At 44.7% G+C, this 13,758-nt stretch overlaps 1 protein-coding gene across 6 annotated transcripts in view; it reads right to left on the minus strand.

The window, feature by feature from the left end:
* Positions 1-13,487, minus strand: part of UBE2H (ubiquitin-conjugating enzyme E2H) — a 126,649-nt gene extending 113,162 nt beyond the window's left edge. For 3 of the 6 annotated variants that reach the window (XM_011939591.1, XM_011939590.1, XM_011939589.1), the window contains exon 1: positions 13,001-13,487. In XM_011939591.1, the coding sequence (XP_011794981.1) occupies positions 13,001-13,053 (53 nt within the window). In that variant the 5' untranslated portion in view covers positions 13,054-13,487. Of the gene's footprint in view, positions 1-9,459; positions 9,604-11,780; positions 11,831-13,000 lie in introns of those variants that run through there. The other 3 variants (XM_011939588.1, XM_011939593.1, XM_011939592.1) reach the window with 3 other exon arrangements.
* Between the last annotated feature and the right edge of the window lie 271 nt (positions 13,488-13,758).

The raw sequence follows: 13,758 nt of genomic DNA on the forward strand, positions 1-13,758 counted from the left end.
CCCGGCCTCTAGTTTGAATTAATGATCTGATGAAGTACAATTCACAGCTGTAAGAACAAAAGGCCATATAAAAGCGACTGTTTTTATTTTTTTATTTTTAGAGACAGAGTGTCACTATAGTGCTCAGGTGGGAGAATGCAGTGGCTATTCAGAGGCACAATCATTGTACACTACAGCCTTGGACTCAAGCAATCCTCCTGCTTCAGCCATCCCAGTAGCTGGGACTACAGGAATCAGCCACTGCAACCAGCGAAAGTGAGCATTTGTTACCCAGTTTCTTTCGCGATAAAATTAAAAGAGTTATGTAGTTCCAAGCTTTGCTGCCAAGGAGAATCACTAATTTATTTACAGGTTTAGATTCAAAGAATAGCAAAAGGGTAGTAAACATCCAGCAGTAAGACCATGAAAACATTATATCCAACTATATTACACTTGGGTGATCTCTTATTGATATGACTCTAACCAATCAACCTTCTACATACAAATGCTGCGATGGAAATGCCCAACCAAATTTTGAATTTTTAAATTAATCAACTTTCCAGAAACTGTCTATACAATATAATCATCAAATTGAAAAGCAAAATCCAGGCCGGGCACGGTGGCTCAGGCCTCTAATCCCAGCACTTTGGGAGGCCAAGGCGGGTGGATCACGAGGTCAGGAGTTTGAGACCAGTCTTGCCGACATGGTGAAACCCCGTCTCTACTAAAGACACAAAAAAATTAGCCAGGTATAGTGGCGTGTGCCTGCAATCCCAGCTACTCGGGAGGCTGAGGCAGGAGAATCGCTTGAACCCGGGAGGCGGAGACTGCAGTGAGCTGAAATCAAGCCACTGCATTCCAGCCTGAGTGACAATGTAAGACTCCGCCTCAAAAAAAAAGAAAGAAAGAAAAGCAAAATCCAGATCACCAAAGTTATACTGGCACCCTTTGGACAAAACAACTAAATTTACTTTTTGCTAGGCTAAGTGGCAGCCCAACTGCTTCTGAGGTAACATGAACCAGGCATGTACTCCGTATCTAGTTTTCTATTTATATTATATCAACTAAGATTTTATAATCCAAAAAACCTTGAAAAGTGTACATGATAAAAACTTGATATATGAAAAAAATGTGCCTAATATTAAAAAGAAAATGCATAATTCACAACATTAGCAACAAGATTTTGTATGCAGGGAGTATCTCCTACCTTCACACATAATGCTTCCCTAAAAATGGTTTAAAAGTTAGAAACCAGGAGATTGAACCAAAGACAAAGATTCCATTCCCAATTAATTGATATCCTAAATATGGATCCTCCAAGTGCTACCACTGACAGACCCGCCAACCATGCCTGTCTTCCAGAGAAGGGCAAAGTCCAGCCAAACCTCTCCCTCCACAAGGGCTACCTAGTCCTCCCTGACTTCTCTGCAGGAACAGGTCAGAAGATCAGCAGCAACTATTCACACTGCCTACCTAACGTCCTAGATACCTACAAAGCAGGGAGAGGCAAAAAGGATCCTTCTTCCCTCATAAGCATATGGCTGCTATGTGGGGCTTCCCTGGGCCCTTGAGGATTTGGGTTCTACTGGGCATGGGCAGATACCCCCACGAGCACCAGCCTATAAACAACCAGACACCTTCCCCAAGCATGTGGTGAGGTACACAGAAGAAATGACAATAACCATAGTACCTGGGCCCCCAAAAACTTAATTCTTCTCAAATGTGATACCCAACTGAGAACCACTAATGCAACAATAGCCTCAACAGACTACTGTGTTTTCAAAAGTTTCTACAATGCACTTGAATTACACTTCAGCAATTAGAAAATAACAAACTGGAATCTTTTTTTTTTGAGACGGAGTCACACTCTGTTGCCCAGGCTGAAGTACAACGGCACGATCTCAGTTCACTGCAACCTCTGCCTCCCAGGTTCAAGCAATTCTCCTGCCTCAGTCTCCTGAGCAGCTGGGACTACAGGTGCCCACCACCACGCCCAGCTAATTTTTTGTATTTTAGTAGATACAGAGTTTCACGTTGCCCAGGCTGGTCTCGAACTCCTGAGCTCAAGCAATCAGCCCGCCTCAGCCTCCTGAAGTGCTAGGATTACAGGCATGAGCCACTGCGCCTAGCCAACACACTGGAATTTATATGCTCAGGGCACCATCCCTGTGTCTGAATACCAAAACAGTCTACTCACCAAACATACTATCATTGCTCCCAACTAAAAACAGGTACAAGCCAGATCACCTTTTTGTTAGCCAAACTAAAAGTTCCAGCTGTCAGTAATATTAATTTTTTTGAGACAGGGTCTCACTCTGTTGTCCAGGCTGGAGTGCAGTGGCATAATCATGGCCCGCTGCACCCTCAATCTCCTGAGCTCAAGCACTCCTCCTAAAGTGGTGAGATTACAGGCATGGGCCACTGAACCCAGATTTAATTTTTTTTTTTTAGCAACACACATGTAAACATCCGTAAGATAAACTGTTTATAATTTATCAGAAAGAATGTAATAACAACTATCACAAATGAATGTCTAATTATGGTAGTGTCCAACAACCTATCAAATAACTCTTAAGATGCCACAAAAAACTTTAAGCACCATTTCATTAAAAATTAACTCAAGGCCAGGCGCAGTGGCTCACACCTGTAATCCTTGCACTTTGGGAGGCCCAAGGCAGCCAGATCACTTGAGCCCAGGAGTTGGAGACTAGCCTGGCCAACATGGCACGACCCCATCTCTACGAAAAATACAAAAATAAGGCAGGTGTGGTGACACACGCCTATAGTCCCAGCTACTTGGGAGGTTGAAGCAGGAGGACTGAGTTCAGAATCCGAAAGTTTGAGGCCGCAGTGAGCTGTCATCACACCACTGCACTCCAGCATAGGTGACAGTGTGAGACCCTGTTTCAAAAAAAATAAATAAATCTTCAAAAAACTCCAGGTTGGGCGCGGTGGCTCACACCTGTAATCCCAACACTTTGGGAGGCCGAGGCGGGGGGATCACCTCTCTATTAAAAATAAAAAATTAGCCAGGCGTGGTGGCACATGCATGTAATCCCAGCTACTCAGGAGGCTGAGGCAGGAGAATCACTTGAACCTGGGAGGCAGAGATTGCAGTGAGTTGAGATCATGCCATTGCACTCCAGCCTGGGTAAAAAGAGTGAAACTCCGTCTCTCACTCACACAAAAAAAATTCCAGAAAAGCATGATATCAAAGGATACCCTAACTCTTACAGTCTGTTTCCCCTTCTGTCACTGAGTTGCTGCTATTAGTTCATTTCACGTAAGTTTATTCCATGTGAAAATTGAAGATACTATTCAGACTTTAACAGAGTGCTCCAGAAATATTTATCAACTGCTGTAAACTTCACTAGAAATGCTAAAGAAATGTTTAAAAAAAATCTTATCAATACTTTACAAAGAGAAGAATATCAACAAAAAGTGTGCTAGTGTCCTCCAGGCAAATATAAAAATAAAATAGTTGTTTGTGACTATGATCCTAAAGTGTAATATGGTTTTTGTTTTTTTGAGATGGAGTCTTGCTCTGTCCCCCGGGCTGGCGTGCAGTTGTACAATCTCGGGTCACTGCAACCTCCGCCTCCCAGGTTCAAGCAATTGTCCTGCCTCAGCCTCCCGAGTATCTGGGATTACAGGCGTGCACCACCATACCCACCTAGTTTTTGTATTTTTAGTAGAGATGGGGTTTTGCCATATTGGCCAGGTTGGTCTTGAACTCTTGACAGGTGATCTGCCCACCTCAGCCTCCCAAGGTGCAAGGATTACAGGCCTGAGCCACCACGATGGGTCAGATTCCTAAAGTGTAATTACAAAGGGCCACAAAACATTTTTTTTTGAAACAGGGCCTTGTCCTGTCACCCAGGCTGCAGTGTAGTGGCATGATCTCAACTCACCACAGCCTCTGCCTCCTGGGCTCAAGTGATCCTTCTGCCTCAGCCCCCAGAGTAGCTGGGATTACAGGTGCATACCACCATACCTGGTTAATTTTTTATCTTTTTTGGTAGAAATAGGCTTTTGCCATGTTGCTCAGGCTAACAAAAATATTTCACAATAAAAATTTAATTCACTAATTTCAAATGGGGGTGGTGAGAGAAGAGCAGCTGTGACCAAATTCAGCTAGAAATCAATGCTTTAGGCCAGGCGTCAGGAGGCAGAAGTTGCAGTGAGTTGAAATCGCACCACTGCACTCTACTCTAGCCTGGGCAACAGAGCCAGACTCCATAAAAAAAAACAAAACCCAGACCGGCCAGGTGTCGTGGTTCACACCTGTAATCCCAGCACTTTGGGAGGCAGAGGCGGGCGGATTACCTGAGGTCAAGAGTTCAAGACCAACCTGGCCAACATGGCAAAACCCTGTCTCTAATGAAAAATATAAAAATTAGCCAGGTGTGGTGGCAGGCCCCTGTAATCCCAGCTACTCAGGAGGCTGAGGCAGGAGAACTGCTGGAACTCAGGAGGCAGAGGTTGCAGAGAGCCAAGATCGTGCCACTGCACTCTAGTCTGGGCAATAAAGCGAGACTGACTCTGTCTTTAAAAATAAAAAAAGGAAGATAAAGTGTTCAAATCATTATTCAAGCAAAAGGTATCACAATCATTGTGGTAAGATAAAATCCGTTTTACTGATTAAAAAATTAACAAAATTCATATACTATAAAATAAGGTTAATAATTTTTTAAAAATCAGTGCTTTAAGAGCATGTAATTTAACATGATTCCTTAAAAATACACAAGTGAGGCCAGGAGCTGTGGCTCACGCCTGTAATCCCAGAAGTTTGGGAGGCCGAGGCGGGTGGATCACGAGGTCAGAAGATGAAGACCATCCTGGCTAACACGGTGAAACTCCATAGCTACTAAAAAAATACAAAAAATTATCCGGGCTTGGTGGCAGGTGCCTGTAGTCCCAGACTACTCGTGAGGCTGAGGCAAGAGAATGGCGTCAACCCAGGAGGCGGAGCTTGCAGTGAGCTGAGATCGCGCCACTGCACTCCAGTCTGGGCGACAAAACAAGACTCCATCACAAAAAAAAAACCCAAAAAACACTCAAGTGAAACAACAATTTTATTGGGGTTGAAGTATGGATCATCATCAGTAAACATTCAACTCAAACTACCTGTTAAACATGGCTGGGCACAGCAACTTACATCTGTAATCCCAGCACTTTGGGAGGCTAAGGCCAGAGGATCACTCAAGCCCAGGAATTTGAGACCAGCCTGGCCAACAGTAAGACCTCCTCTCTACAAAAAAAATAAACTAGCCAGGCAAGTGGCCAAGGCTGCAGTGAGCTGAGATCACACCATGAAATCCTGGGCAATAGAGTGAAATCCTATCTCAAAACACATACGCACACGCACACACATGCAAACCCTACCACATGATCTATCTAGCTTAGCCAAGAGAAAAAAAAGCTCATGTCCACACAATGTTCATAGCAACTTTACTTGCAATAGCCCAAAACTGGAAATAACCAAAATGCCACCGAGCATAAGAGGTGAATGCATAAACAAATTGTGGTATATCCATACAATAGAATACTACTCAGCAATTAAAAAAAAATGAACTAAATAACATGGGTGAATCTCAGAATAAGGGAAAGAACTTACACAAAAAGAGTACATACTAAATGATTCCACTTATATATACAATTCTAGAAAATGTAAAATAACCTACAGTGACAGAAATGAGATCAATGGTTGGAGGGGAGGGAGAGAAAGATTACAAAGGAGTACAAGAAACTTTGGGGGAAGATAAATATGTCTCCTATCTTGATAAGGATAAGCTTCATGGGTGATACATAACATTAAAACTTATCAAACATATCACTTTAAATATGTACAGTTAACTGTATGTTAATTATACCTCAATAAACAAGAGGAAAAAGAATCCAAGATGCCAAAACTAATTCTACAGCTCCTGTTAGTCAGATGTATCTGCTCACAAATATATTTAACCTATCGACTTGCAGTATGCACTCTGAGAATACAAAAGTATGCCTAAATTGAGGATCGCCATTATCAGAAAAAACATCAAAGTTTAAACAAAGAGGAAATTAGAATTCATCTTTAATCACTATGCTAGGCTATTTCAGTGCCAAAACGATACCAACTAAAACACAACAAAACAAAACAAGAGCCCGCTGAGTGTAGGGCTCTGAGATTTTTAATTAAATATTTTAATTCAAATGTTTACCTTCTTTGATCTAGAATTCCATTTCGTGAAAACAGAAATAACCCAAAGAAAAGCCTATGTACGAAGATGTTAATTTCAATCTTATTCATCAGAGAAAAATGGCAAAGAATTATATCAATGGCACAGTCATGGGATGGCATATTACATGAGCTATTCTTTTTTTTTTTTGAGATGGAGTTTTGCTCTTGTTACCCAGGCTGGAGTGCAACGGCATGATCTCACCTCACCGCAGCCTCCGCCTTCCAGGTTCAAACGAATTGATTCTCCTGCCTCAACCTCCCGAGTAGCTGGGATTAGAGGCATGTGCCACCACGCCCGACTAATTTTGTATTTTTCAGTAGAGACGGGGTTTCTCCATGTTAGTCAGGCTAGTCTCAAATTCCCGACCTCAGGTGATCTGCCCGCCTGGGCCTCCCAAAGTGCTGGAAGTACAGGCATGAGCTACTGCACCCAGCCTAGTCATTATTTTTTTTTTTTTGAGACCGAGTCTCGCTCTGTGGCCTAGGCTGGAGTGCAGTGGCGTGATCTAGGCTCACTGCAAGCTCCGCCTCCCGCATTCACGCCATTCTCCTGCCTCAGCCTCCCAAGTATCTGGGACTACAGGCACCTACCATACCATGCTGGGCTAAATTTTTTTTGCATTTTTTAATAGAGATAGGGTTTCACTATTTCAGCCAGGATGGTCTCAATCTCCTGACCTTGTGATCTGCCTGCCTTGGCCTCTCAAAGTGCTGGGATTACAGGCATAAGCCACCACACTCGGCCCCTAGTCATTATTTTTAACTGGAAAAAACAATTGCAAAAATATTAAGCAAAAACAGGGCAGACGCATACAGTATGATCAACAGGTTGAAAACAATATATCCCGGGGAGAATAAAAGACATAGGAAAAAAGTCATAAGGTTAACATTTAAGGCTAATAGTTCTTAAACAGTGGTCCTGGACCAGGAGCATCATCTGGGAACTTCTTAGAAAACTCCAGGAATGGGATGCAGTAACCTGTTTTAACAAACTCTCCAGGTGATGATTAAAGTTTGAGAACTACTGTTTAAAGGGTAGGATTACAGGTGACTAGTTTTCCTTCTTGTAACCCTATGTTTTCCTCAATTATCTTCTTATTTTTGAAATCCAACTAAGTTCTTTTAAGTATTTTACTAACAGGTACACTCTGTAGGTCTACAGGTAAAAAGTTGTTACATTGCAAACATTATAACGTAATGTAAAGGTCTGGATTACATGCCTAAAAATCCAATGATTCTTGGAACCATCAAATCTGTTAAGGCTGAAAAGAATACCAAATTTTAAATATATCTATAAAATGCAGGTCAAAGGGCTAAGAAAATCGCAACACTAAAAAAACCAACAAATCTAGGTTGTTCTAACACACATACACAAATACAGGAGGGACTTTTATGGGTCACATCTGCAGAATATTTTTTTTCCCCAAAAAGCTGAATTTTTATGCTTGCGTGTAATTTACTAGAACTGCACTGCAGGAATCAGGTTCTGAAGCTGTGAATGCTTACTCATGTAGGTTCCTGCCTAACCAAAATAAGTACCAGTATGTTATATTTGTCACCAAAATCTAGGCAGGGAAGACAAATTCAGAACACTGAGAGTTGCCAAATCTTTAACTTTTAACTTGAAGACCATAAAGCTGTGCCAACTTACATCTCATCATCTCACTAAAACAGAGGCCACAGGAAATAAAGAGGCAAACCACAGGTTCCCAATTGACACTGGAACTAGTTAAAAGATTACGGAATTGTCTGCACTCTGAACACAAATTAAAGAGTAACAAAGACTACTAACTTAGGGATAGAATAACCACTGATTAACAGCAAAATGCCAAAGTTAAGTCAAAGACAAATGGCTACATATTTTAATATTTTAGTTTTGTAATTTTTTTAAACAGGTGTACAGATCCCCATATACATCCTAGCACACAAAATTCACTTTTTAATCTTTCTATTCCTTGAAAAGTCCACTCTAAGAGTAAATGCAAGTTAACTCAGAAAGGCACTACACACACCAATGACCTAACCACAGCCTGTCCTTTCTAACTAAAAAAAGTTTTAACTAATTGCATAAGGACCATGACCACCCATGCTGAATTTTTCACTACTAAACTCCCAGCACCATGCTGGCACAAAGTAGGTACCCAAACATATGAGGATTTTTTTTTTTTTTTTGAGATAAGAGTCTTGTTTTGTCGTCCAGGCTGGAGTGCAGTGGTGCAATTTTGGCTCACCACAACCTCCGCCTCCTGAGTTCAAGTGAGTCTCCTGACTCAGCCTCCCAAGTAGCTGGGACTACAAGCCCGCACCATCACACCTGGCTGATTTTTTATATTTTTGGTACAAGTACACACAGGGTTTCGCTGTGTTGGCCAGGCTTGTCTTGAACTCCTGACCTTAGCTGATCTACCTGCCTTGGCCTCCCAAAGTGCTGGGATTACAGGCATGAGCCACCGTGCCAGCTTTTTTTTAATTGAGAGAGTCCTGCTCTGTTGCCCAGGCATGAGTGCAGTGGCATGATCTTAGCTCAATGGACCCTCAAACTCCTACACTTAGGTGATCCTCCTGCCTCAGCCTCCCAAAATGCTGGGATTACAGGTGTGAGCCATCACACTCGGCAACATCTGAGGTTTTGAATTTGTTACAAAAAGCCTCTGAAACCCTAAAGCAGACACCAGCGATTCTGTAAAATTAACTCAGGCTGCTAATGGATTTAGTGTAAGACACTGTCCCTTTCTATCACTCTTGATGCTTTAAGGGAAGCTGACATTTCTGCCATACTTTGGAATCCCTGTAAATGAGTCAGTTAAGTGCATTTAAAGTGGCATGCCCTGGGCCAGGTGCACTGGGCTCACACCTGTAATTCCAGCACTCTGGGAGGCAAGGCAGGAGGAAGATTTGAGGCCAGGAGTTGGGAGGCCAGCCTGGCAACCTAGTCAGACCTCGGTCTCTACAAAATTAAAAATAAATAAAGGGGTGTTTCCTACTTTATTACTGCACTCCCTCTGAAAAGAAGAATCATTGAAAACTCTTGGGGGTGTTACAAAATTGTACATATGGTATATGCCGGTCCCCATTATTATCTGATCTACTTTTCTGATGTAGCCTTAATTTTTCTAAACGTTTCTTGTACTCTAACAGGTCAGGTTTTCCTCTCCTCTTTCCACCCCTCGAAAACACACTTGTTCCTGTAACACCACTCAGAGGGCCTCCCCAGCCCCCACCTCTTTTGTATATAAACACACTCTCTTGTCACACACTCCATCAGCTGTTTGGTAGCTCCTCCCCTCCTCCTTTTCCGGGTAGTAACAGGGCAGCCAATGAGCGCTGAGGAGCGGTGCCTGCGGCCTTTTGCCTGCATACGCTTTTCCAAAACAAGCAGCTCTAGCCTTCAGCAGGGGCCACTGGTTCACAGATGAAAGGATCACCAGGGCTGTGCAACAGGGTGAGACGAGTAACCCCCACCAACAAGGAAACCCGTGTAATCTGAGCTGTTTGTTCCTCCACCAGGGAGAACTTAAACCGATATTCCTTTAGGGCAAATCACGCTTTAAGGTCACCAGAGCCCCAGCTCTCAGACAATCTAAATAATCAGCTGGTTGGAGGTGGAAACCTCAAAGGTTGCCAGGCTCTGGGCAGCACAGATCACCAATCTACCTGACTTTGCAAACAAATGGCTGCACTATTCGAGACCATTCCATAGGATCTGGGCTAACTGCAAGGTTTTTTCATTGGGACACATTCCTAAAGGATCCAAAAGTCATGTAAATCAGTTTCTAGGCTCCTGGGGAGGTTTGCACAACCCTGAGCAAAGGATCAGAAGAGAAACAATGAATGAGTCAGAGTTTCAGAACATAATCACCCAGCAGATTATTAAGTGCATTGGTGCAAAACACTCACTCCCTGCATAACTTGGGAGTCAGCTCTCCTCCTACCAACCCGTCACAAAAGAAATATCACTGACTCCAAACAACAACGAGAGACTGTCTCCAAAAGAACCAAGTGAGGTGGTGGAAGGCAGCGGCCAATTAGTTACACATCCTCTTCTCTCCCTACCCCCACACTGCTACTTTCCTACTATATAGGTTCCCTGCCAGGCTGTAAATTGTGGTGGTATAATTACGCTAGGAGACATCCAAAAATGGGCTGAAACAGGAGACTGCAAGGAAACCAGCTATCACTCCCCACACCAAAGAAATCATCAAGGGGCACTGGGGGGCAAGAAGTGCATTCCTTCAGACCTTTTCTTCCTACTTCCTCTCCACCATCTTTCTCAACCCCCAGCCTTTTCACACAATTGTACTCATTTTAGTAGAGAGGGTTGGGGAATTTTTCCTTAAATTTTCTGCTAAATATACCTTACTCAAAAATTGTTGGCTCCATTTGGGCCTACTGATCTGTGAATTCAACAGAGAAAGGAGGACACAAAATCTCTCACCTACACAACACACACAAAAGGAAATCCGAAACATTTTAACTTCCAAACTCCGTTATACCAGAAAATAAACACGAAACAAAAATAACCTCTGACTTTTAAATCTTGAAACTGTTATCCTCCTATCTCAGATCTACAATTTTAAAGCGCCTCTGCTTTCTTTTGTCAGAAAGGAAGGAAGGTGGGGAAAGAACAGAAGGCCAATGCATCTTTGCCTTTCTTCATCTTCTACTAAAAATAAGCTATGAAATAAGCCACTTAGGGGGAGAAAAAAAAAGACACCCTGCTGTTCTTTGTCTGTTTTCCTCTCCCTCTCCACCCCCCACACCCCGACTTCTAAATGCGGTAATCATTCTAGATGCCACAACTACTAAATGAACAAAAGGCACTGTATGGAAAAGGCATCAGGTCAAGTTAGGCCCCCCTCTTTATCCTCAATCTTTTAAAAATATGTCTATGTACATAATTTGAGACTCTGACAACGATCACAAACAGCTGGAATTCTATCTCTTCACTCCATCCCAATGAAACATTAGGTAGAAATTCGCATTAGGTGTGACAGTAACTCTCAATTCAAGATAAAAATAAATCAGATTCTGCCACCATGTCATTTCCTAGTTTCTAAACAAAAATAAAACCTGAAACTGCTTTGTCTAAAATGTACACACAGTCAGTTACAAGTTTTCCTGCAGCCTTATGAAAAGCCAACATTACTGGTATCATCCACACATTTACAAAACAATCACAGCCACAAACAGCTCATAAAGAGTTGATTTCACTTGTGCCTGAATATATATTAGGTACACTACGCTTTATTAGTTGCTCCGCTCTAATCTCCCACCCCCAAAAAATTCTAAACTCCAAACCACAAACTTAGAAGTCTGCTTCTACTGCTCCTAATTTCTAGCCAAGTTTTCCCTGAGCAAGGAGAAAAACACCTTATTTCTGAAAAGATTATTTTTAAAAAATATCTTGCCCAGACAACTTCCCTCCCATCCCCCCATTGCCAAACCATATGCAAAAACTACTTTTTTAAAACTTCGGCAAATTCCCTAACTGAATTTTTTGACAATAATCACTGACCTCTACAAAGAGGTAAAACAATCAAAAACAGCAACAAATAAAAGGAAGAAAAAAGGAATTCACCTGAAGAATTTAGCCAAACAACTTGAGTTATATAAACAAAACCCTGCAACAGGGGGAAACGGTGGGGGGATGGGGAGAAGGGAGAGAAACACGAGACAGGACTTTTAAACTGTGTTCCACACTACCACCCCCTAAGCCCCCACTTTCCCCCCTCCCCAAGGACTAGCTGTTCAGAACTCTGGGCTCCCCCCCACCCTCTAAATTACCCTTCAAAAAACAAATTCTTGATTTGTCACAGGAACCTTCGCGAATTTCTCTAGCTGGTCCTTAAATAATCAGTCTGGACTTCAACCAAAACCACTGCCTGAAGGGCTCTTATCAGTTACGGCTTTCCCACTGCAGCCTCCAGAGTGCATAAAGTTGGGGGGAGGGGGCAGAAAATAAAGGGTGTCACTTGGCGACATCAGGGCAAGTATTCCCCCAAGAACCTGACCCTCACAGAGGAAGTTTTGCCCAAGTGGCCAGTCCAGGGACTATTTTGTCCAGGAGCTCCTCTTTCCCCGGCTGTCATACCCACAACATGGAGGGTGGCTTGCTGGAGGGCCTAGGGGTCTTCATCACATACAACTATGGGTGGGACAGGCTTTGTCAGTGGAAAGGAAAACAGTAGGGTTCTCCCGGGGACCAGAAAGCTTAACAGGAGGGACTGATTGAAAACACACAGAGCTCTTTCTTAGAAGAGGGGGCCATGAGCAGGCGACTCTCTTCCTAATATAGAAAGGAATTAGGGATAAAAGAGGTCGCTTGAATGACCCCAGTTCAAGCAGCATTGTGGTTGGAGGAAATGGGGGACATCTCAAGAAAGGGAGAAAGGCTTCCCTGTTGGGAATTTCTGCCTTGAGTCCCTAAATCCAGAGCGAGCAAACAGGAGAGAGAAACCCTGAAGATGGGCTCGGTGGTAGAGAGTGAGGCGACTGGTCCTGCAAAAAGAAATAAGGCCGTCTGGGAGTCCAAACGTCGCGGAGGAAAGTCACGGGCTGTGGGGATACAGGAAGAGCGAGTAGCAACGCGTATTTCGGGGTGCTGCGGGAAAAAGGCGAGCTGAAAAGGCTCTCGGCCCCTGGGAGGTGCCAAGGAGCCGCCGTAGGCACTGGGGGAGGAGGGGAGTCTCGGACAGTGGCCTGGAGTGCCCCACGGCCTTTGCAGTGGTTTCGGGGGTGCCCTGGGCATCCCCACACCGTCCCCCACACACATCCCGAATTCCCCTCCACGAAGGATACAGCTTGACCACGTCCGTGTCCATCCGCCTCTTGCCCGGACTGGGAGATGACATGGTGTCGCCGCCGCCTCCCCGCCGCCGCCTCTCTCCCTTCCTCGGCCCGTCTGTCACGGGCCCCGGGCCCCGGCTCTGAGGAGCCCGCGGCCGCGCCGGCTCCTCGGTGGAGGTGGCAACACCCCCGCGGTCCCGGCGGTCCCGTCAGCCGCCGCCGCCGCCCCCCGCACGGGGGAACACCGGGCACTGTCCGGCCGGGTGGGGGTGGGGACCCCGCGGCGCCCGGCTCGGGCAGCCCCTCTCTGGCTGTGGTTCCGCCGCGGCCCGGCCCCGGCGCTCCTCTGCGCCGCGCGACGCTCCCTCCTGCCTGCTCTGGCTCGCTCGCCTGTTCCCCACTCACCCTCTGACCGGCTCCTAGCAGCCTCCACTACAAGCGGACGACTCCTGCTCAATCGGCCTCCCTACCCCAGCCTCGCTCTGGGCGCCGTGACGTCACAGAGGTGACGTCATCGGAGGGGGCGGGCCTGGTCGCCGAGAGGGGTGGGGCGCCGCTGCGCCGTGGGCTTTCCCGGTGGATTCTGGGAGTTGTAGTTCCTCTTTCTCCGGCTGTCTCACACCCTCTGTCCCCTCCCCCAACTTCCCCACCTACTTCATCGCTCAACTGCCAATGTCATTATCATCATCCTAAACGATAATAGTAAATAATGGCAATATTATTAAATGCGTGGAATTTGGGGTAATGAACCTCCACACACACTCTGTTTA

Source organism: Colobus angolensis, unplaced genomic scaffold, assembly GCF_000951035.1.
Source record: "Colobus angolensis palliatus isolate OR3802 unplaced genomic scaffold, Cang.pa_1.0 Scaffold182, whole genome shotgun sequence".
NCBI classification, from domain to species: Eukaryota; Metazoa; Chordata; class Mammalia; order Primates; family Cercopithecidae; genus Colobus; species Colobus angolensis.